The 25,761-nt window shown below is 39.7% G+C and overlaps 1 protein-coding gene across 2 annotated transcripts in view; it reads left to right on the top strand.

The window, feature by feature from the left end:
• The window catches only part of Pcsk5 (proprotein convertase subtilisin/kexin type 5), a 432,587-nt gene that overhangs the window by 319,589 nt on the left and 87,237 nt on the right, over nt 1-25,761 (top strand). For both annotated transcript variants that reach the window (XM_078047476.1, XM_078047475.1), the window contains exons 21-24: nt 4,848-4,950; nt 12,251-12,387; nt 17,991-18,197; nt 19,303-19,371. In XM_078047476.1, the coding sequence (XP_077903602.1) occupies nt 4,848-4,950; nt 12,251-12,387; nt 17,991-18,197; nt 19,303-19,371 (516 nt within the window). The remainder of the gene's footprint in view (nt 1-4,847; nt 4,951-12,250; nt 12,388-17,990; nt 18,198-19,302; nt 19,372-25,761) is intronic.

The following is a 25,761-nucleotide window of genomic DNA, read 5'->3' as shown; positions in this document are numbered from 1 at the left end:
GAAATGTCCTGAGGGAAGAAGATGAATATCATTAGATGGACAGTTGAGGATGGGCAGGAGAGAGTCAGCTTCTTCACAGACAGGAGAAAGAAGAAAGAGGGAAATTTTGACTCTGAGAAAAAGAAAGCTGAGAAAACTCAGTGTGCCAGCAAATTAGGAGGAAATGAGAAAAAACTGTAGGACAAGTATTTGGGGATAGTTGAACCTAAGAATGCAGTGGAGAGCTCTAAAGAGGTGAATTAAGCCAAGCGCGGTAGTGCACACCTCTAACCCTAGCAGCCCGGGAGGCTGAGGCAGGACATCTGGAATTCAAAGTCAGCCTCTGCAAAAGTGAGGCGTTAAGCAACTCAGTGAGACCCTGTCTCTAAATGAAATACAAAATAGGGCTGGGGATGTGGCTCAGTGCTTGAGTGCTCCTGAGTTCAATCCCTGGCAAAAAAAGAAGTGACTTAAAGGGTGGCCATGCAGTCATGGGAGCCACCCAAGACAATGCAGAATCCTAGTGGGGCAAAAGGGGCTCATATTTGAAATATATGAAAAAATATTCAATGTCTTCAGCAATTAGGGAAACACAAATCAAAACCACTAAAAAACAAGCAAACAAACAAAAAACTACACAGATTTCTTCTCATTCCAGTTAGAATGACAGTCATCAAGCATACAAATAGTAATAAATGCTGGAGAGGATGTGGAGGAAAACAAAAGGAAGAAACACTTTCACACTTTTATTCAGTCACAAAGAAGAATGAAATTATGCTATTTGCAGGAAAATGGATGGAACTGGAGACGATTATGTTAAGCAAAATATGCCAAATTTAGAAGATTAAAAGTCAAATGTTTTCTCTCATAGGTGAAAGGTAGAAAGAAAAGAAAAAAAAAAAAAGAAAGGTGATCATGGCAGAGAGGCAGGGTCCCATGAGAATGGAAGGGAAACCAGTACAGGAAAAGAACCAGAGAGGAGAGTAACAGGGGAAATATTGGAAATTGATATTGGCAAAATTATACTGTTATATCATGTGCATGCACAAATATACAGCAACAAATCCCATCATTGCTTATAATTATAATGTACCAATAAAAATATGGGGAAGAAAGGTTGTGTTTGCAGGGTCTATTCTAAATTTTGCAGATGGGCAATTCTTAATGGTCATTATATCCAAGGCGGAACTTTGTGAGTGCCAATAAAGGACATTATAGTTGAGCGTTTCTTGGATTCCAAGAAAATACACAGCCAAGGTATTAATGTCACCTTATGGCTTATGAAGCCAACGAGGAGGTAAAACGAGAATTTACAATTTTCACAGTAATTTCTTGATAACCCTTGCATGATCTAACAATGCTTCATCTGTGATTATCAAAAAGGCTTTGGGTGTGGACGGTACAGCTCTCAGAACCATCCACACAGCTTTTGATTTAGCAGAATAAGGTGCTTTTCATTTAAATTCCATCCTAGAACTGGATCTGCTACATCATGGGGAATAATGGGGGTGAACAGGAGGAGCTGGAAGGATCAAAACACCGGGTCAGTTCCTGTAGACACTAATGCAACGTGAAGTCGTCATCTCTGCCTCTAGGTCTACAACAGTCTAGCAGTGTTCCGAGTGTATCCTTGCCATTCTTAGTCCTTAGACTGTGTGAGAAGGTTAGCATTTGGATTATAACTAGTTCCTTATAAATCATCCTTCTCGAAAATTTTTTAAAACCCCAACTCAAAGATTCTTCTCAAAATCTTTGAAAACTTAAGAGCAGCGCCTTTTGAATTTATGTCTCTAAGTCTCACCTAGTACCTGGCAGGCATGTAGATGTTCAAAAATCATCCACAGAATGAATGAATGGACTCTGTACTATCTATGAGCCCATATTTCCCTGGGATATACTTTCGGGCTTTAAAGTCTCTGTGACCTTCTCCCATTTCTGTGCCATTCAGCATCTTTCTTCTGAAAGATGCATAAGCAACACTAAATCTGTAAACAAATTATTTTTTTTTTTTTTTTTTTTTTTTAAAGTGAGAGAGGGGGACAGAGAGAGAGAGAGAGAGAGAATTTTAACATTTATTTATTTTTTCTTAGTTCTCGGCGGACACAACATCTTTGTTGGTATGTGGTGCTGCTGAGGATTGAACCCGGGCCGCACGCATGCTAGGCGAGCGCGCTACCGCTTGAGCCACATCCCAGCCCCCTGTAAACAAATTATTATGTGTTGGCCCCTGTAGGCAAGATCTACTTCTTCTTACTCCAGGTCTACCCTCGATTCTCTGCTGTTAATTTTGCTCATTCCTGGACTGATCAGTTGGCTGTGCCTCCTACAGAACAGTGGAAAAGATTAAAGAAGGGGCAATAAATAGGAGGTGGAGTGGGGGAGCCTGAACAAACATAAGAAGACTGCATATATTGAGGCTTATATTAAGCAAAGCAGTGTCGACTTGAAATATCCATTCCTACTAGACAGAAATCTCAGCTTTTTCCTGCCTTGGAACTGCTAATCACCAAGAAAGCAACTAGTCCATTCAACATGTTACATAAGTCAGTAAAAGGTGTCCTCCATAGAGGCAAAGGCAGCCAACCCCAAAATGCATGTCATGGTGAGGGAAACATGGGCCAGAATTCAGTTGCACTGGATCATTTGAGCAGGCAGGCACCTTGGGCAGTAACCAACCTGCATTATGATGTTCTTTGTTCCTAATAGGTACTTACTCTTTGGGACCTAGGTTTCTATTCCTGAGAAGTACAATCTCATTCTAAAAGCTATCTATCAGATTCCTGAACTACATTGTAACAATTAGAAGGCTTGGGAGAGCTGGGTTTGGTGGCACATACATGTAACTCAAGCTATTTAGGAGTTTGAGGCAGGAGAATCTCAAATTGAAGGCCAGCTTCTACAACTTAGTGAGACCCTGCCTCAAAATTAAAAATTAAAAAGAGCTGGGGACGTAGCTCAGTGGTAGAGTGCCCTGGGTTCAATTCCCAGTCCAGAAGAAGAAGGAGAAAGAGGAAAAAAGGGAGGAGAGTGAGGTGGATGGGGAGGGAGAGGAGGAAAGAGAGAAGAGGGACAAGGGTATACTGTATTAGATGTTTGCATCACTGTAAACATGTCCTTTTCACCTTCAGTTAGCAAAACCAATGGGATAACTTTACGTGAAGGGCTTTTTCTGGTATGTTTGGGCAAACTCAGCAATCTCTTCATTTCTGCCTTTGTGGTTTAATTCCAGCAGGTAGAAGATTTATGTATATACAGTGTTTTAACCAGCTTTTAGTTGCTGGGACCAAAAGACCCAACCAAAACAATTTAGAAGGAAAAGTTTATTTTGGCTCATGGTTTCAGAGGTCTCCGTCTCTAGATGGCCAAATCCACAGCTCTGGGCCCAAGATGAGGCAGAATGTCATAGCAGAAGGGCTATGCAGGAGGAAAGTAGCTCAGGACATGGCAATTAGGAAGCAGAGAGAGAGCTCTACTCACCAGGGACAAAATATGTACCCCAAGGGCACACCCCCAGTGACCCACTTCCCCCGGACACATCCTCCCTGCCTATAGTTACTACCCAGTTAATGCATTCAAAGGGATTAATTCACTGATGAGGTTATAACTCTCGTAATCTAATTATTTCACCTCTGAAATTTCTTGCATTGCCTCACATATGAGCTTTTGGGGGACACCACATATCTAAACCATAACATAAGGTCTTCCTTTCCTAACTGTACACTTCAGTAGAGCCATGGATAAAAGGTGGGGGGTGGATTTCCCTCCATCCCTCGCTGGTCGAGTCTAGCTCTCCAGGGTTTTTCTCAATGCAAATCAGGCAGCAAATCTTAAGAGTATCAGTGACGCAGCTTGATTAAACCCTGGGTGGGCTGTCCTACCACACCACACCAGCTGGACCCCAAGCTGACAATGTTCAATGCTTACAGAGCTGTCAAAATTGGAGATGGTGTGGGACTGAGTAAAGGTTATGACCGTGCCAAAATCTGCAACTGTGTTTTCTGAGTATGCTTTGTTTCCAAACTGGAAAAAAAAAAAAAAAAAGTGACTCTTTGGATTTGACTGGAGAAGCCTGTTGATTTTTTTTTTTTCCTCAGACAATGGCAGGGGAGGATGAGTATGGTGTGGATGGGAGGGTTGGAACTCAATAAGTAAAGGCTCAGTTTTGATGGGGCTGGCCTCTCCACCACCTGTGCCATTGGAGTAATTTTCTAAATGTTCAAAAGAAATTTGTGAAGATAGATTCCCTTCAGTGGCAGGGCCTCATATATGTTTTTCCTTGGGAAAGATAAACTTTCCAATGAAAGGAAGAATTCTCTGGCTCTCTCTTCATTGTTACTTTTTTGGGGCGTAAAACATAGCTCCTATCTGCCAAATTTCCACCAAGACTCAACTGCCATTCTTGACCAGTAACTATAATCAGTCCCTTTCCAGGGTGGTTTGACAGGATGTGACTGGATCTTGAATGTTGCTTTACTTGAAGCACTGCTATAACTGCGATTTCTAGGGTCCTGAAGCCTCTGCTTTTAATAGTAAATTCAACAGAAGCTCAGGAAGGGGGTCTGGTGGAAAACATCCCCTTGGCCTCCCCTGTGCATAATATCTATAACAAATGGTGACTGGATCTAAAATCATCTCGTTGTCTCATTAATTTTTTAAGGTTCCAACTTCCGGGGACACTGGGAAAGGAGCAATTATAATTGTGAGGTCAGGATTTAGGACTGGCCACTGCAGTCATTCAGGGCCTTTCTCTCTGTGTTATCTTCATTGCTTTCAGGCAAACACGTATGAATCTGGCTGTTTTTGGATGGACAGCCCAGGCAGACTTGCCATGTAGTAATGAAGTAAACAACTAGGTTTTATTCCTCCAGGAGAATATATCGATGAACATGGTGGCTGCCAAGTCTGCGATGCTTCGTGTGCCAAGTGCTGGGGACCAACCCAGGAGGACTGCACCAGTTGCCCCCTCACAAGGTGAGTAGCCTTCGGTATCTTCTGGGGGTGGAAGGTCACAGGATGCAGGTTGGGGAAAGGAGGTGCTAACCAGCTCAGCAGCACCTCAAGGATCTGTGGGAAACAGGACCAAACTTCTTCCCATGACACAGATATTTTCCTTGGTCTGGCCACAACCCACATCTGTACTATCCTTCCTCCATGATGCCCAATACCCTGTGCAAAGACCAGTTCCCTGGGCACTACGAAGGCTTCTTCATTGATGAAGATAGTGGCTTCAGAGCCATCTTTCATGGCTGGAATTTTATCCCTCAACCATCACTTCCATCTTCTGGCCAAATATCTACTCATTTCTAGAGTCAATTCAAGGGTGAACTGTCCTATCGAGGCATTTCAGACCCTTTTGAGTAGAATTAACCTTCTCTGTCTATGCCTCTTTGCTCTATATAAGCTTCCCTTCGGGCACCTGTTGAAGACATTTGCTTACAAATATATCTCTGTGTTAAACCGTTTGCTCCTTGAGATCCTCCCTTTTGTAGATCCAGTTCCAGTCACAGTGCTAGGAAAACAATGGGCACCTAATAAATGTTTGATAATTGAGTGAATGAGGGCCTATCAAGCATGTGAGAGGCATTCTAACAAAGAGAGTTGGAGACTGCTGTGGTTTTGGTGGTGCTCCTCTGATCCCAGCACTTGGTGGTTGTTGGCTGCCATGTTGGAATGAATAGCCTGTCACTGCCAGCTGACTGTGGAGGAAGCAGGGTGTCTTCCCAGACCAGCAGGAAGGGCTGTTCCACTGGCAGGTGCTTTGTGTCTCTAGAATGGGCACTCCCTAAACCAGTCATGTTCTCTTGATTAATCTTTATGATTGTAACACCTTTGAGAGCAGGAGCTGTGGTGTAGGTGCCCAGCTATTCCCCCACAGTAGTCAAAGGTGTGTGCTTTATTGAATCTATAATCAATAATCAATATCTTAGGTTTGTTTGGCTCTTCAAATATCTTCCTCAGAAAGAGGAAAGAAGAAAGGAAAACAATGAATAAAGAAAAAAGAAGGAAGAAGAGAAGGAAGGAGAAAGACAACAATAAAAATAACAGTTTTAAGAATTCTCCGTGAGAGCTGGGCACTGTGGCACATTCCTATAATCCCAGTGACTCTGGAGCCTGAGGCAGAAGGATTTCAAGTTGGAGGCCAACCTGGGCAACTTAACATGACCCTGTCTCAAAATCAAAAAATAAAAAAGACTAAGGATGTAGCTCAGTGGTTAAATCCCCAATATCATTTAAAAAAAATTACAAAATCAAAAAAAGAATTCTCAATGATAACCATTAGGTCATTTTCAAGTATTTCTTTAAGAAAACTAGACTTCTAAACATTGCATTTTCTTCAAAGCAATTTCAGAGCATACTTTAAGATAATATTATCAAGATGAGGTTCTCTTTCTCTTCTTCTCCTGACCACACCAGCAACAAATCCCATTGCATGTTTGGACATCTTTTGAACTGGACGAACATTTTAGCATTGCTTGATAAGACTGCCCATCATCCAGTGCACAGTGCTGATTATCCCTGGCTCACCAGAAATGAGAAGTGAGAAAAAAAAATGTACCATACATGGTCATTTTAAGAATCTGAGTCCACTGGGACTAGATCAGAGGTAAACATGCTGGGTTACTTCAGTAGTTCCATTTGTGAAGTATCCTGTGATCCAGTTTTTGAAGAAATAAAAGCAAGTGCAGGGACCTTGAACCAGGATATCTTCTTAAGAAAATCTTTTTCCCCCAGGAACAATTTTCTTCTCATTCCTCTGAGCATGCTATGCCCCAGCCCCATTTCTCTTCTTTGATGTCAGTTAAATATGTCCAAGGAAGGGCACCATAGCATGGCAATGAGCTATCTGACTCTTTTTCTTATTTTCCTTGAAGGAGGCTGAGAAGGTGAAAAGAAAGCAAACATCTTGGAAAATGGCGATGTTGGCTTATGTGTTCTGGAAAGACCAGAAAAGTGTTTTCCTTAAGTGTTTTCTGAAGAGTAGGCCTCATTCACTTTGTGCTGCTGCAACAGAATACTTGGGACTGGGTAATTATGAACAGAAGTTTGGCTGACTATTCTGGAGGCTAGAAAGTCCAAGTTCATGGCACCAGCACCTGGTAAAGGCTTTGCTGCTGGGTCATGTCATAACAGGTGGTAGAAGGAAAAGAGGCAAGAATGAGAGAGCAAGGGGAAGACAGATTTTCTTTCCTAATTATCCCACTCCCATGACAACAGCATTAATCCTTGCGTGGGGCCAGATTCCTCACAACCTATAATTATTGCTTATTAGACCCCACTTCCCAACACTGTTGCATTGTGAATTCAGTTTCCAACACATAACTTTTGAGGACACATTAAAACCATATAAAATGAAATCAGGTCCATTAAAGACTAGTCAAAAAGCACCTGCTTAGCTGAGCATGAGGTTGCACACTCATAATCCCTGCAACTCAGGAGGCTGAGGCAGGAGGATCACAAATTTGAGGCTAAACTCAGCAAGTTTATGAAATCCTATCTCAAAATAAAAAATAAAAAGAGGTGGAGATGTAGCTCAGTACAATCCAAGGTTCAAGCCCCTGGGTTCAATCCAGGACTGCAAAAAGAAACAACAAAAATAACCTGCTGTTTTATATCCAACTCTGAGTTAAATGAAGAGTCCAAGGATTCTGTAGTGAGCCTCCCTGCCCTTTAGGTCACAGGTAAAGGAGGGGAAAGTATTCAGGGACAAGCAATAGTGGTGAAACTTTAACACCCTATATCTGACACAAGAGTTGCACAGGTAGAAGAAGGGACACCCTGGAAAAACTGGAACTATAGAGAACACACACAGCCTCTGCCCAGCTGTGGAAGAAGGAAGCAGAGTGACGGGTAGGGAATAATCTCCCTCAATCTCTCTTCTTTGAACCTCAGATCTCCTGTGAATGTTTCTCCTTATCTGAAACTAACTGGAGGCCAATGAGAAATACAACTTATCTGTGAGGAAAATTGAGCTTGGGATGCTGTATGAAGTGGGCTCACTTCTAGGACAAAGGACAGAGAAATGCAGAAAACAGATCTGTGTTGGGAGCGAGGGGAGACAAACAAAATAACTGAGATAGTTGTTATAAGTTTCTTCTTGTTCTGAAGCCTTTGGATAGCTCTAGTACTGGTAAAATAAAGATAATCTTCAAAGAGTTTTCATCTGGGAGAGGAATGTTAACATTTGTCTTGAAGGTTTGCTTCAAAACCACATGCAAGGGAAGTAAATTGGTGGAGAGAGAGAGATAAAATAAGATTGGCCAGGCCTTGATGAATGTTGAAGCATTTGTACTGAGTGACGAATGTATTGGCTGGTAGGAGGTTTACTTTTATATATATATAGTGTGTGTGTGTGTGTGTGTGTGCGCGCGTCTTTATATATGTTTAAATTACTCTATAATAAAATTTTAATAAACAAAAGAATTTAACTAAAAGAATTTAACCCTAACGTGGTTTTACAGGAAATCCAATTAGAGAAGTCGTTTCTGCACCCTGTAGTTTCCCTTTGCATGTCTATAAAACTTTGGGTTTAATTCCTTGAAGACAACTGAAAACTTGAAGGAATCAAGTGCCCCCTTTGCCACTGTATTTACCATGCAAACATCTGAAATGCTGTGGCCATATGGCCCATATTCATTTCTAATCACATTCCTGAAGGAGGTATAGAGTCAATGAATAAACTAAAAACATTTGAAAGTTACCTCTGTTCTTATCCAGACTTAAATATTTTTATTTGATCTGCTTCAATGAATGCAGAAGAAAAAAAAATTTTTTCTCAAATTTCATTCCGTTAAACCATTAAAGCACCAAGAAGTCACATTAAGTGCTTTTGTCATGGCTTTAATTAGGCCAAATCAGCAATCAGCACAAATTCTGATTTGCCATCTCCACTGTTACAGTTCACATCACACGCACACACAGGCACACAACCTGGGGGTTTCTGGAATACTCAGCTCCAATGCTGAGATCATCTGTCCCAGCTCATTAGCTCTTGGTTCCACCTTCTTTCCTCCTTGCTATTAGATCTGTTGGACCTGGGACAGGTCCTGTCTATGAGAAGGTCAAGATCATTAATAAATTGGGAGGAGAAGTTCTTCTGTAGAGATCAGCTTATCAGAATTGATTTCATGCATTGGATACCTGGTGGTCCCAGACATACCTTGATACTAAAGAAAAGTTTCATAAAACACATTTTCTTCTTTCATAGAGCAAAGTGAGAACTTTCTACTTTGTCTACTTTTCTGTAGATAACTGTGGCTATTTGAAATGGGACTTCTCTTCAAGTTTCTGAGCAATTTTTCTTGAGCAGGATGGAGAGTGAAGGACAGTGATATAATTCATTACCTTCACTTAGGCATGTCTGATTTCCTTATCTTTCTATCTTTAGAAAGAATCATGCTTTCACAAACATTGGGTGTGTTTTGCTTTCCTCAGGGTGCAGGAGGAGGGGGTGGTTTGACACACAATTATGTGCTTGACAGTTTCTTAAAATCAAATCAGAAGTCCCCTTTCCTAATAAAAAGGGAAGTTGTGCTTTCTGCTTCCTCCTCTGTCTGGTGAGGTTTAAATGGTCCCTGTTGAATCAAATTACCTCTCCCAAGAGAAATGACTTCCCCCAAACCAAGCTATCATCTCTTCCTAAAAAAGGACACAATAATGATGTGTTTCACATCCTTCTCAACTGAAAGGATTTAGCATGAAAATTTTCATTTTAGCATGAAAATGAACCCCTAGATTTCATTTTCCTTTTCAGCAAAACATGGAGTAGCTTCCTTTTTTTTCAAATCATCAGAAAGCCCTTCTGCAGATTTTCTTATAGGGATGTTGTTGGTTTTGTTGTTACTGTTGTTTTTTAACTAGTCCCATCCAAATAATTCCTTGGGAAAAACATCTCCTAACTCAGAAATCAGAGCCAGAGTAGGGCTGGGATATTCCTGTTGGGCATCAGAACCACCAGTTTAACATCTGAGCTCCGACAGCAGGCACCTCAGTCTGCTCCACGGTGCAGAGGATGGGCTTTGACAGGACAGCCAGATGTGGGTGTCTGTTTAGGGTTGGGACTCCATGCACTTCTCTGGGTCAAAAGGATTGTTTGGCCCCCGAATCAAAAGGCCTAGGCAACCAGGAGCAAGTGGCCTTTTGTTAAGTCACTGGCTTAAATCCCAAACTGATGTAAGTGACGCAGATGGTCAAGATATGGGAATGAACAAGACAGAAGATCACTTGTGACATACTATTTAAGTTGCAGAGCCCCAGGCTAATTTCTTCCAACCCTTGGATCGAAATGGTCCACTCTGCCATTCAAGGTGGGTTCCAGGTCTGGGAATAGCAGGGTTTAAACAAGCCAGTGCCACCCCAGGAACAAGTTGCTCAAGGCCTACACCTGGCCTTTTGTGTGCTGTCTGGCCTGAGTGGAGGAAGTGGTAGAGAGAGAAGGAAACCTTCCCTTTTCTGTTCAGGCCCAGTCAGCTCCCCCAAGCCTGGATGGCAGCACTGTGCCCTTAGGGCCATGCACACACTGTGTACTCTGTTAACCTCCAGATGGACACAGTAGGTGCACTCTAAGGAAGCTCTAATAGACTCCAATCTGGCATCACCTGTATTACTTGGAAATCACTCAGCAAATTCCTGTCATTGAGGATTGATTTTCAAAGTATTCTCTTACATGAGTTAGCAACCTCACTATCTGTGTATAGCCCAAAGGAAAGGAATCAGCATACCAAAGACAGGCCTGCATGCTCATAATCATTATAGCACTATTCACAATGGCTAAGATATGGAATCAATCTAGGTACTCATCAACAGGTGAATGGACTAAAAAAAAAAAAGTGCTATATATAGTGCTGTTCAACCATAAAGAAGAATGAAGTCCTGTCATTTGTAGTAAAATGAATGTAACTTGGGGATATTATGTTAAGTGAAATAAGTCAGACATGAAAAGACAAATATTGCATGTTTTCATTCATATGAGAAAGCTAGGAGAAATCTATATGAATGTAGAATAGTAATTTCTAGAGTCTGGGAAAGTTGGGGGTTTGGTGGATAAAGGACATTGAATAACTGGTACCAAAACATAAATAGAAAGAATAACTTCTGGTGTTCCTCAGCACCATAATCTATTATATACTTTATGAAAATCTAGAGGAGAGGAGCTTGAAGACTCTACAAAAAAAAAATAATAAGGAGTTGGAGAGGTTAATTATTCTGACTTGATCAGTACATGCTATAGGCATGTGTTGAAAATCTCACTATATCAAATTAATAGTATAATTAATACATGTTAATCAAAAAAGCTACATAAATAAATGATCAAAGGTTTAAAACAAAATTATGCTCTCTGAACCAGTGGTGTTAGCATTACCTGAGAACTTGTCAGAGATGCATGTTCCCAGTTCCTTCCCCCAAGACCTCCTAAATTAGAAACTCTGGAGGTGGAGATTCCAGCTCACTTCATCTATTCCCATTACCTACCTGACTCTAACATTTATTTGATCAACATCTTGTATTTTTCTTAGCAAAATTCTTGAATACAATTGACTTAATCACATTTGCTCTTATAACTGCTTTGTCAAGAAAAATGACACAAAAAGCATGAAAAACAATGACATGATGTATATATTATATGTATATAAAACCAAAGATATTAGAAGTCAACATGCAAAGCCCCTGTGGATGTTCACAAGCATGGTCAGAAAACAGAGACTGTAGGATCCCATAGATCAGAAAAAAACTTTCAAAAAATGATGTTCGGAATCAGAATTCATTAATTATTTGCAATATACGCAGGCCAAATTTATAAGTAGCACATCTTCTACCCTTCAAGAGAGCCCTTGGACCTGACATTTCCCTTGCCCAGGGTGGGTAGGGTGTTAACTAAAGGAAGAATATTTTCTCTAAGACCTCTGCATTCAGAGGTCCATTGAGCATCTTGAAAGTTCAGAGACCTCCATCTGACTGCTGACTGGATTTGGCCAGAGCCTACAGTATAGGTTTAATCCCTGTGGGTACAAGCTAGTTTATTTGGAACCAAATACAGGATCAGATCCCCAGCCAGCTCCTGGCATGCCTGCCGTTGGACTCAAGTCTCAGGCCAAGGATGGGTACATGACTAATATTTCGCATGTTCTAAGATGATCAGTCCCAGACATCCCTCTTGTTTCTGGAACAACGAAATCCAATCTGTGCAGCGAAACATGAATACCACATGTTCCGATACTTGGGGCCTTTCTGGGAAGTCACCCCGATACATTCTAAAAGTCTGCTTTTCCTCTAGGGTTTTTGATGATGGCCACTGCATTTTGACGTGTCCCTTGTGGAAATTTGAGTTTGAGAGCCAATGCCATCCATGCCACCACACCTGCCGAGCCTGCCAAGGAAGTGGACCTTCCAACTGCACCTCGTGTGGAGCAGGTGAGGGAGCCGCTGCATCCTGCCCTACCCCATCCCCGCCCTTCTCCAGCCGGCCTCCTTTGGTCTGACAAAGAAGCCTCATCCCTGGGGTTGAGCCTCTACAACCCTGAAACCTCTTCTTGTTGTCAGAATGTGAAAACATTGTTCCCATTATGATGGATGCTGACTCATTGCCCCGGAGGGGATGGGAGAAGAAAAACTAAGAGAGGGCTTTCTACAGAGAAGGAGAAAGGACACATCAACTGGATGTCAGATATGAGATAGACAGGGAAGCAGAGATATGTTGAAGCAAAGGTAAAAAGCTAGAGAATTAAGGAGGATATTTGGTCTCTAAAAGAGGTAGCTTATTGAGGCTGCGTCAGGGTCTTCTGGAGCTGAGCTGTGCCATTAAGATGTTGTCAGAGCCCTGAAGAAGCAAGGAAATCATTTCAACTCATGACAAATGTGACCTTTTGCGTCCCAGTTTGAACTCCCTTCTCCTGGTCTCAAAGGTCCTCTGCAGTTTGACCTTTGATCCCTCTAGCCTCATCTCACATGTCTGTCTGTCCTCTAGTTTGACCTCATGTGAGCCAGATTCATATTTCATTTGGCCCACATAATACTTTTAATATGTGAGCCAAATTTAAAATTTGGGAAATTTCAAATGAAAACAGTTTGGTTTTTTTTTTTTTTTTCTTTTCTCTTGAAAACTTGAAAGATCTGACTACACTGGTTCGACATCTCTCAAAGAGTTTCCTGGAGCCTTAAAAAGGCTGCTCTCAATTTCTCCACAATTTCCACCATTTCTGAGTGTCTCACTGGTACTGAGACTGTCAGTTATCATCATCATACTTCCATCATTTTTCTGGTGAAAGAGAATTATTTTATCTTTATTCTCACTTACAATAAAACCAAGAAAAAATGAAGAACAAATTGAGAATGTCATGGATTTGCAGGGATACAGGAGATAAGACATTCTTTGAATAAATTAAAAGTATTGCTTTGTGCTTCATATGTAAAAAATACACATCTATGTCATTTTTATCTCTAGACTGTCACATGCCGTTTACTTCCTCATTTATAATACAGTGCTAACGGTTGCCTCTTCCATACTTATGAAAGTTAAATGAGATTGAATGAGATGAAATAACAAAGCATTTAGAGCAGAGCAAGACATAGGAAGAACTCAATGATATTAGCTTTTCTTATTTTCACTTCTATTCTTCTTATTGTTGTTGTTATTGTTTTACCCATTTACTCCTCTGGACATTTGAGTTTCTCTAGCCTGTGAGACTTCACTTGAGATGTTCCCACTCATTGTATGGTGACTCCCTATTATTCCACCATTTCAACACCATTTCTGCAGGGAGAGCCTCCCTGCTTGCCCAGGAGGGCCCCTTCACAGGCACACCCAGGAGTCCTCTACTTCCTGTTCACCAGCCTCTTCACATTGCATGTCTATCTTATCCATAACACTCTATGCTCCATAAAAGCAATGAATAGTTCCTGTCTTATTTTCTGCTGTATTTGGATCATGAACACAGCCTTCAACATGTGGAAGGTATGCAATAAATAACTGAATGAATAAAAGGTTAAGTGGAAAGAACATTAAGACCAGCAGTCAGAAAAATTGGGTTCTTGTCCCAGTTTTGTTACTAACTTGAAGACACTAAACCAATCAATTCACTTTTTTCAGTCTCTAGTAATTTGTTAAAAAGAAAAACAGCCAGGCACAGTGGTGTGTGCATGTAATCCCAGCAGCTTGAGAAACTAAGGCAGGAGGATCACACGTTTAAAGCCAGCCTCTGCAACTTAGTGAGGCCCTAAGCAACTTAGTGAGACCCTGTCTCAAAATAAAAAATAAGAAAAGGGCTGTGGATATGGCTCAGTGGTTAAGCACCCTGAGTTCAAGGACCAGTAGCAAAAAGAAAAAGAAGAGAGAGAGAGAGAGAGAGAGAGAGAGAGAGAGAGAGAGAGAGAGAGAGAGAGAGAGAGAGAGAGAAGATAAATGGGCATCTAAAATCATCTTAACATCAAATAAACCAATAAATATCTATACAATGGGCACAATTAGAAGTTTAGATGTTAAACAAATATCTAGTCTTTTAAGCATCTTTTAGCTACTTGGACCAATCTACACATTAAAAGGTTTTGACTTATATTCTGTATTTACTAGTTGAAAGGCTGTGTTTAATCCAGTATCTTCAACATTTATCGTGTCCCTCCCATGTCCAAGTTCCTGCATGTTGAGAGCTGTGAAAAAATATAGCAAAAGACAACATGATACTCAGCTTCAAGGAGTTTGCTATCTAACAAGGATGTTGTCTCCCTGTAATACAAAACAAGAAATATCAGACAAAGACCACATCAATGGTAGGAATCCTACCACAGGTCAGAGAAGAAACATCACTTCCAGCTCTAGTCAGCAGAGAAGGGTATTGCTTAGCAAGCCATGTTCTCTTCCTATTAAGAACTTGGTATCCCTAGTCCAAGGATTGTTATCACAGAAAGGATATCAGAGATCTTGATGAGACAATACTAAAGGTAGATAATTCAACTGAAGAGGTTTCATATCTATCAATGGAAGCTTTAATAAAAAGCTGAAAATTCAGCTGGGCTCAGTGGCACATGCCTGTAATCCCAACAGCTTGGGAGGTTGAGACAGGAGGATCGTGAATTCAAAATCAGCCTCAGCATCAGCGAGGCACTAAGCAACTCAGTGAAACCCTGTCTCTAAAAAAAATACAAAATAGGACTGGGGGTGTGGCTCAGTGGTTGAGTGTCCCTGAGTTCAATCCCCAGTACCAAAAAAAAAAAAAAAGCTGAAAATCCTATGTCTGGGGAGTTCCCTCTACCCACACAAGCCTCTCTCACCAGCTTGTAGAGATTTAATCTCTTATTGAATTGCAACTTCATTAAGCCTTTGGTATGAATCCTTTTGGAAATGCAGATGTCCAGTTCACTCTAAATTCACCTCCAGTTCATCCTCTACCAAATGAGACCCAGAGATAAATTAAACCAATTACAGTAAGCAAAATGTGGAAGTAAACTTCATAAAGTTTATTTTCAGCTTTTCTTTCATCTTTTCTGACAGTACTTTTTCCTCATGCCCGCAATCCTCAACCTTCCTTCCCTCCTACAGACTTCAATGTCTTCACACTAGTCTACCTTCTGGTATAACAAAACCAGCTGTTAAGAGATTCTCTGGTAAACAGATATTTACCCTTTGAAACACCTGAACGCCAAGCTGAACCTCTTTCAGAGTTTCTTTGTATTTTAACTCTTACCTCACAACATCCCATGGAAGGTTTTGAAGCTAGAAAATATATGAGCCCTTCTATTGCTGGAACCAGCTACATACTATTATAATAATTCATATTGGGAGACCCTGGGCAAGTAGCCAAATATTAAGCATGATTTTTAAATTGCTGAATATTTGTTATTATCCATAACTAAGCAAGCTGGCATACTGCTTGGGCTTTAGAAGTGTGACTAAATCATTACATAATCCTGGAGCAAGCCCATGGGGAGAGTTGACCATGGTCAAGGCATCTAAGTGAGCTCTCTTTGTAGGGTCTGTGTGTTTTAAAAACTGAGGTTCTTCCAATCTCTGTTCTTCAAACCCATATTTTAACACCCAAATGGGTCCAAATAATAAAACCATGTCCAAATAATAAATATGGAATTGTAGAACATTTACTATAATATCTGAGCCCATTGATGTTAATTTTTAATTTTATGGTGGTTGATTCAATTGGCTATATGGAAGAAATTGAACCCTGCCAAATATGAATTCACTGTCTCATTCATTTAATCAGTCAACAAATATGTATTTAGAACTTTCTGGATGCCAGGCTGCCCCTAAAACTCTAGATCCTGAGTTGATGTCTCAGGAAGGCATAGGGATGAATGTAGACCAACTGCAGGACAGAGAAGAGGTAGGTTCCTTACTGCTGTCCCTCACATCTTCCCATCCTACATCGGAGAAGCTGTGGTGTTCTGAAGAGCAAGACTATTTGTGAAGGAGTCAGGGTAGAAATGGAGTTTGGTAGGGTTTCATGAAGTCGCTGGGAACATAACTTGTAAGATTGACACTCTTGTGATCTCTTGAGATACCAGGTTCCACCAGATCAGAGTGTCATACTCCATTACATCGGTCTGTAGGTGTGTTGTCACCGGATGCACAGTACACACTCTCAAGCACTCTTCTTCACCTGCAGAATAAGGTTCTAAGTCTAACTTGAAAACAACTGATACTTTTTTGCCTCACCTCTAAGGATTTCTCCTTTTTTCCCCTTGCTCCCACAGGAAGCACCAGATTTCGGGTATAAAATTACAATGAGCAGAAATAGCTTGAGAGTCCATAATTCAACAAAGCATTTGTAAAAGTATATTTAAATTAGGGCACTGCTTAAATAATAAATATTAGGGCAAATCACTTGAAAGTGGTCCAAAGGCTTAAGGGCAGCCTGGCATCCAGAAGTTCTAAATACATATTTGTTAATGATGAATGAATGGGTGAGTAGATTCATATTTGCAATATCCCAATATCCATCTACAGATAAAAATAGTCAAATGTCAAAAATTATGTATGGTTCAATCTGATATTACAATGACTGTCAATTTCTGCTTGCAACAGGGAGGTTAGTGCTATATTTATGTACAAATTTGGCAGCTTTGCATCTTAAAGGTGAATGGTTTTGGATTTCCATGTGTTAGATTATTTGATGAGTGATCACTAGAACCTGGTTGGTTATTATGGGTAACACAGATTGGCTGCTTTTCCAAGGAAGGGCCATATGTGAAATCTGATTCAGAGAAGATGTAAACCCTGAACATACTCAGAATAAAAACTCGAGAAGGCTGGGAGAAGACCTCTAGGTTCATTCTACTGTTAGTGTTGTATTTTTATTTGCACCTGATCATAATTGTTTGTAGCTAATTGTAATGCTTTGTAACTGATTAGATTTTTCTACTTCCTCTAAGAACAAATGCCCATAGTCTGTCATTCTGTGGGTATTGCCCATTCTTTCCTTCCAGAGCCCAAAGTAGACAGAAGTCACGAACCCTCAGGAATGCATGTAAAGGAGCAAAGAGGTGTGCTTGATTTACTGCTTCATTGAGGCCATCATTATGATGTCTTTGCAAAAATTCAGACCTTAATTAACACAAGCACGTGATTTTGATAATACTTCCAAATCACTTTAAAAGACTGAACTTATATAAAGCAAGTCCATCATTAAGCATGCGTTTATTCCTATGGGATCTCTGTACCCCCCAGGTCTAAGAGATTCCACAGATACCAAAAAAGCCCTTGGGAAAGTGAAGCACATTTTGAATTGTAGTTGTTCACATGGTCTGTGGTTTTGCAATGACATCCCAAATAGTAGTTGCTGTTCATTCAAATATATAAACTATTGCAAAATGATTCCCTGCAAGGAAAACTTTTCAACGACAAGGATATAGATATTGCACTTTTCATTAAATCCAGTCTTATACTTCTGGTCCCTTAGGAACAAAAGCACTCGGTCGTTTCTTTTTTTAATAAAATGTTCTACATTATATTAGCTTCATGGCTGATTTTGTATATTTTCTCTCTTTCCATTGCCCCTCTAACTGGTCAGACAAACATGGCCGAGAGCACTTCTTGCATCAGGGTGAGTGTCAAGAGAGCTGTCCAGCTGGCCACTACTCTGCCAAGGGGCATGTCTGCCTGCCCTGCCCAGACAACTGTGAGCTTTGCCACAACCCACGTGTCTGCACAAGATGCATGAGCGGCTACTTCCTAGTGCCCACCAACCACTCCTGCCGGAAGCTGGAGTGTGGACAAGGTGAGGCTATTCTGGCTCCCCTGCCCAGCACCAGGAGATGGGAGGACAGTCTGTACCCCTGTATGTCCTGGAGACTTAAATTACCACCTAATAGTAAAATCAGCACTTAGGACGACTGAATGCTTCCATATATCCAGTGGGGACAATGGTAGCTGCTCCTCTCTCTTCCCCCACATGTCTTCATCCTGGGTTTTCCCAGATTCAATCCAAGCACAGAGAAACACAGCCAGTCACATAGAAGTCATTGGGTATTTGCAGAAGGGATATATTAGAGAAAAAAAATTAGATTAGAATTCAAAAGTCTTGGCCAACAGTTTTCTTCTTCCCAATTACCAAGTATGAAACCCTGGTCGAAACAAATCCAATTTGTTATGCTATGGTGCCTCTGTGAAGGGGACAGCAAAGCACCTGGTTAGAAAGGCTGTGAGAAGCCAGTGAGGATCAGCCTCCCTGATTTGAAACCACTTGAAGATATTAAAACGGACTGTGAATCATATCTGTTATTGTTTATTGCCCAATTTGTTATCTCATATGAGAAGAAGGAAATTAGAAAACAGCACTTATAGGTTTGGCTCTTTTCTAGGTAAGAATGTCACAGACTATTGCTCTGTCTCTGTGTAAGAATTATGCCTGGCCTGGTGCTGAAACAAGCACCAAGATGTTTTAGAATAATTAAGATAGGAATTTCTATTTCTGCTTAATGTTAATGAAGGTAGTAAAAGATTTTAAAAGATTTTTTTTTAATATGTAGGGCAGGACAGATAAAAAGAAAGACAGAGCCTGTTAATTTACACACCCAATTCCATTTCCCCAGAAGCAGTGCTGATTTCTTTCATAAAGAAAGAAAGAAGACCAGCTTCACTTCAAAACCAGTTCCAGGCATGTGGCCCTACTTTGTTGTATTTGTACCAGTCAAGCTGATTCAATCTATTGAAGTATTAGAAGAAGATAAAAAAGTGTGTGGCACATATATTGTCAAGGATGGCTTTGGATTTTATAACTGCTCTATGATTTACGTAAGCTACATGCCACCATATTTTCATAGCAATCGATGTGTCTCCACTCAGTGGAAATGAGTTGTATTTTCACTCCTCTTGCGGTGCAGGTGAAGTTCAAGACTCAGACTATGAAGAATGCTTGCCATGTGAGGAAGGATGTCTGGGATGCAGCTTGGGTATGTCACCTTCCTTTGTTATTTAAAGAGTTTAAATAGCTTTGTCATTTTCAACACACCCATATTCTGTTCCAGCTTCAGAAAGAACTCTTCATTGTTGTCATTCTTGGTGTGCCCAGCCACATTCACTGAGGAGGTTTTCTTCAATACCGACAGGGTCACGTGGGGCAATGTTTTTGAGATAATAGATAGGCCTCTGGTCTTGATGAAAATCAAGTTTAAGAAAGGACAGTGGTTTCACCCTATAACCCAACTATACCACTCCTCAGTGTTCATCCTGAGGAATTAAAGTCATCATACTGTAGCCAATTATGCATGCCCATGTTTATAGTAGCACAATTCACAATAGCAAAATTATTGAACCCACCTACATGTCCATCCGTGGATGAATGGATAAAGAAAATATGCTATATGTTCACAAAGGAGTTTTATTCAGCCATAAAGAAAAATGAAATTATGTCATTTTGAAGGAAAATGGATTGAACTAGAGATTATTATGTCAAGTGAAATAAGTCTCAGAAGGGCCTACATGGTCTTTCATATGTGGAAGCTAGAGAGGAAAAAGAAAAATAAAGGTGTGGAGGCTGGGACCTTATAAAAATCAAAGGGATGGGGCTGGGATTATAGTTCAGTTGGTAGAGTGCTTACCTCTCATGAACAAGGCCCTGGGTTCAATCCCCAGCACCACAAAAAAAAAAAAAAAAAAAAAAATCAAAGGGAGATCAGTAAAAGAAAACGACTGGGAGGGAAGGGGAGAGAGTGGTAGGAAGTAATACTGGCCAAATTCTATTGTTATATTGTGGGCATGAATATGTGACCAAAAAAAACCCCATCATTATCTACAACTATAACACACCAATAAAATATGTGGAGAGAAAAGAAAGAACAGTGGCACCTTTCTCTCTGATCGTTAGCTAGTTGGCAGGCTCTCTCTCTGCAACCACATTGCAAGATGACGGAGACTCTCCCCTTCTCAAGGCGACAGATTTGAAAGACAATGAAAAACTCAAGCAAAAAGATACCAACTTACTCTCACTCATCCAGTGTGTGCAACTCAAAGCTTGTGGGAAGAAAAAATTGGGAGGTTTTCCTTTATAGAATGACTCTATTGCTTGGGTGCAGGACAATCCTTAGAGACAATGGAGTTGAAATCCCTGACATGTTACAGAAACCAAATGTAATTCTACCACTCATATCAATGGTGTCTCCTTCCTCTTTCCCCCATGCTCCTGGTAGAGGAGTGATGCAGACAGTTTGTAGCACACAGCACCATTGGACTGCATGCACAATGTCAAAGAGGGATATACCACCAAATTCCAAGATCATATCTTAATGTAAGTTCAGACAAGATATAGAAACCAACTAAAGATCACTAGAGAGAGTGACAAGTTTATTTTAAATGCTGATAATTACCTTCAATTCAAAACTTTTTCTTGATTCATATTCTCTATGTATTAGGACTTACATATTCTCAGATTGACTTAGTTGAACTCAATTATGACCATATTTCTGAACCCTCTGTTGATCTCTCCAATAGAGAGATCTTTTCCAAGTTCCCTTTATTTATAAATTGGTGGTAATGCTTTTTCAGCTGACTGGTGTGATATCTGGTATGTATGCCTCTTTCTGCCTAGACATTAAATGACTTGAGAATAAGCTCTGTGACTTATAAGCTCAGCTCCCATAAGATTTAACAGCATGCCCAAGATATAATAAATGCACAATTATTGTTCAAATGTCCCTGACTTATGATGGTTTGATCTATAAAGTTTCAACATTAGTTTGGTGTGAAGGTGGTACCTATTCAGTAGAAACTGAACTTAGGATTTTGAATTTTGCTCTTTTCCTGGGCTAGCAATATGTGGTACAAAACTCTCTCATGATGCTGGGCAGTAGCAGCAAACCGCAGGGCCCAATCAGTCACGTGATCACAAGGTAAACAGCAAACACAGTATAGCTTACTATGTTGCCAGTGTTTTCAGACACAGGTATTTAATAAATTACATACAACATTCCACAGTTTATTATGAAATAGCCCTTGTACTAGATGATTTTGCCCAACTATAAGCTAATGTATGTTTTCTGTTTAAGGTAGGGCTTAGCTAAGCTAGGTAAGTTTAGGTTGGGAACTTTAAATGCATTTATAACTTAACATTTTTAGTTTAGAAGTTTATCAGGAGGTAACTTCATTGTAACTAAAGGAACGTCTGGATGAATGTTTTGTGGATTGAATTTGAGAGTTGTCCAAATTCAAAACAGAGATAAATGGCTTAGGAGACCCAGGGATTTAGATTTTATGTTTTCTGTAATCAAAATTTGTGTATGGTCCAAGGAGAGGAGACAAAAATATAGAAAAATAGGTGATTATTTTTTTTGTGGAATACTAGAAAGATTTAAAGAAAGCATGTATTTCATAATATTAATAAGAAAGTATATGAACTTAAAAGGCACAAACAATTTACTGTTGATTTTATTGTGATTCTTCTTGTGAAACAAAACATCATCCTATGGAGAGAACTTAGCTTTATTCCATTTTAAAAATGTAGATTCTTCTGCGGACCAAGTCTAGACCATCTCTAGAGGAATTAGAGAAGTAAAATCAGCCACTTTGAGACATTTTATCTCTGCTATGTAATAAATAGTTATTGGGAACCTTGAGATATTTCCTGGGTTTTTTATTCCTTTCCAGATATTTCGTGCACTGTAGATTAATATTTGTCTTTTACGACTAATAATGAAAAACTAAAATTCCAGATTGATGGGCATTTTATCTTATTCCAGGGTGGAGTTAGGGATTTGTCAATCCAAAAAAAGAGAAAGCTAAATCCACAACCAAAAAGTATTGTTTTGTCTGGAAGAAAATATTGAATTTGATATTCTAGGATGGAACAAGGGCGTTTTTATTATTACAGGGTTAGATTTCTTTATCAAGCTGTAAACAAACAGGATTTTTTATAATACTCTTATGTTTCAAGAGTATTTGATGTCAAATTCTTTGTCTTTTTCATCAGTGTCTTGAATGAAAATTTTAACAAAGATAAACTTAAGTATTCTAGACTGTATATTTTACTAATTGAAGGGGAAAGTAAATAGAGTAATTTTACCTAACTTTTTTACCTAATATGTTTTTATCTAATTTTGCCTAATTTTTTTAATTTGAAGAATGCAGTGATATTTATGACACTTAATTTATAACCAAAGATTTGGGACCCATATCTATATCACCATTGACTTAATTATAAACTTTAATTCAAATTGCAATATGGCCTCTTTACTTCCTTACTTAGTCAGTAAAAATAAATATTACCATGCTTTTATTTTGACTCAGAAAGGGGTAATAAAAAAAATTCATTAATATAGGTGTGGTGGCACACATCTGTAATCCCAAGCTCTTTAGGAAGCTGAGGCAGGAGGATGGATTAAAAATTCAAGGCCAGCCTGTGCAATTCAGTGAGACTCTGTCTCAAAAATAAAATTTTAAAAATGAGATGGTATGCAGGTGTAACTCAGTAGCTGATCCCTTGCCTAGCATTTGTGAGGCCCTGGGTTCTATCCACAGCACTACAAAAAAAGAGAAAAGAAAAAAAAAAAGGAATTGAAAACCCACTAATGTTTGTTCATTGAAATGAAATAGTATGGAAAAGCATACAGAATTGAAAAAAAAAAAAAGTCATGTCAATTGAGTGACAAATAAAAGAACACACAGATACACCAAAAGAATTTAGAAAAAAAGGAACTCCTGAGCCCTGAGGTGGTTGAACACAGTTTCCAGGAAGATGAGACCTGAGATGAGCATTGGAGTTTTGTTTGCAAGGAATTTATAAAGATAAGAGGATAGAGCTATCCTCTGGAGGGTCTTTCAACTTGGATAATGCAGGAAAAAAGGCTTGGAGGAAAGAATTTCTGCCATGGGTTTTAGGATGTTAAATGTACTAATTTTACAGAAGAAATAGGTAAATATTAGGGAATAGTCAAAGAGAAATTTGGAGATGTGGTTCAAAACCAAATTTTGAATTCCAGTCTAATGAGTTTAAAAGCAGTCTGTGACTTAAAGGAATAATTGGAGGTTCTTCATAAAATAAGGGGGGGGTCTGTTGGGAGTATAGTGCTTGCCCAGCATGGGACTATGGTAGATACACCAGTGAGAAGCTTCCTTGAGAAAGTTGGGTAAGAGCTGGGCACAGTGTTGCAGCCTATAATCCCAGTGGCTTTGGAGGCTGAGGCAGGAGGATTGTGAGTTCAAAGTCAGCCTTAGCAATTTAGTGAGGCGCTAAGCAACTCAGTGAGACCCTGTCTCTAAATAAAATACAAAATTAGGCTGGGGATGTGGCTCAGTGACCCTGAGTTCAATCTCCAGTTCTTCCCCACCCCCACCAAAAAAAAAAAAAAAACTAACAGAGAAAGTCAGGTAAGAAGTACCTACAGACTGATCTCAGGTGGTACCAGGAAGCTGTTGCCAAAAGCTCAGTCCTTGTCCCTGAAGCCAAAGGAAAAAGTCTGATTGCTTGGCTAGCAAAGGAGAAACACTGGGGACTCCTGTCCCAAAGGCTGTGAATCTGCCATCAGCAGGAACAGGGGGCTGTTAAAGAGGTGATTCAAAGGCTACCTTCCATGAGTTCTCTGTTGGAGTTGTAATTCACTTGTTAATTTGGGAGATAGTCATTTCTGAGATCTTCTCATACCATACCCAAAAGTCTAGATTAATTAATTCCTCAAGGACAGATAACTTTGACTAAAATGGGATGAAAGGTATCTTGTTTCCCCTGAGATTAGGGAGGAGGAGAGATTAAGGAGGAGCAGGGAGAAAGGAAGAGAAAGAAACGTCCATTTTAAAAATAAGCTGCAGTGGCAGAGCAGCAAGAGTTATATTCAATGCATAAAATGGACCAAGTTACAGAGCTATGAAGAAAGAGGGTGCTTTTAAAAAAAAATCCCATTAAACAAACAGCCTCAAGCATAAGATTTTTTTATTATAATATGAGAATGCAAATTAAAACTACCATGAGATTCCATTTCTCACCTATCAGATTGGAAAAAAATTCATGTTTGCTAGCTCTACAGGGAAGGCTTCAGAAAAGCAACTACTCTTATTTCTTGCTTGTAGGAATACAGATAAACCACTGTGAAAGGACACTAGCAGTGTATATACATCTGCACAAAAGCTTTGACCTCACAACGCCTAGTCTAGGATTTACCTGAGTACTCATCTTCACAAATTTAAAACAGCATTCAGCACTCCCTTATCCACAGATCCCCAGTGGATGCCAGACACCACGAGGAGTACAGAACCCTTTAATTCTACGCCTTTTTCATCTTATTAAGCACTTATCCTGCACAGTGGCTGTCACTTTTAGAGTTTGAGGTACAACAGCCAAACTACCACAAATCTCATTTTCCTTCTTCACAATTTCACAGATAAGAGGTTTCTTCTTACTTTAGATCTTAGCAACTTCACCATATGATTTTCTTTTTCTTCTGTTAAGTTTGCCTTTTCACTTAAAGGAAACACTTTACAGCAAACTGCCAGCATCACTACTCTTGAACCTTTGGAGTGATTATTAAATAAAATAAGGGTGATTTGAACACAAGCATTGCAATACTGCAACAGTTGATCTAACATACAAAATGACCAGTAAGTGACATACAGGCTTGAAGCGTACACAGCATGGTATGCTAGACAGAGGCAAGATCCACGTTCCGGGACCAAGCAGGTTGGCACTGACTGTGAATCACTGAGACTACCAGAAGCAAAGGTTTGTGTAAGGGGTGAGTAGAAAATTCACAGTGGTATTACTTGTGGTAGTGAATTATTGGGGGGAGCGGCCTAAATATCTGTTCGAAGAAGACTGGTTGAATCAAGCAAGGCGCATGTACCCAATGGAGTTCTCAACCAGCATTTAAAGAACAAAGGAGATCCACGTGAACTGAAGTGATTTCACACTATATACTGTTAAGTAGAAGGCAAGGTGCAAAAAGTATACAAAATAATTTTCTAAAAAGTATGTGTAACTACTTTTAAAATTTATTTTTTGTAAAAAAGAAAGGATAAATGAGAAATTGATGAAAATGGTAACCAATAAATAAGGATTGAAGAAGATGGGAGATTTCTCTGATTGTATCTCTCTTTGTGTTGCTGAAAGCTCAGTCCTTTTTTTTTTCATTCCATTCAAGAGAATTAAATCGTTTATTGATTACACATGATAATGGATGATACACAAGCTTCATTCCCATCTATTATTTATCTGGTACCATTATTCAATTTAGATATTGCATAGGATATGCCAAACCATCATTTTTATAACCAAATAATTCCATGATTGTTTGGGTGACCTTTTCAATGGTGAACTTCAGAAGGTCACAACTACACCAAGGTTTCTGAACCTGGCATCA

Source organism: Ictidomys tridecemlineatus, chromosome 4 (genome assembly GCF_052094955.1).
Source record: "Ictidomys tridecemlineatus isolate mIctTri1 chromosome 4, mIctTri1.hap1, whole genome shotgun sequence".
Classification (NCBI taxonomy): Eukaryota; Metazoa; Chordata; class Mammalia; order Rodentia; family Sciuridae; genus Ictidomys; species Ictidomys tridecemlineatus.
Note: the sequence above shows the minus strand (reverse complement) of the source record. Positions and strands in the feature narration are given on the sequence as shown.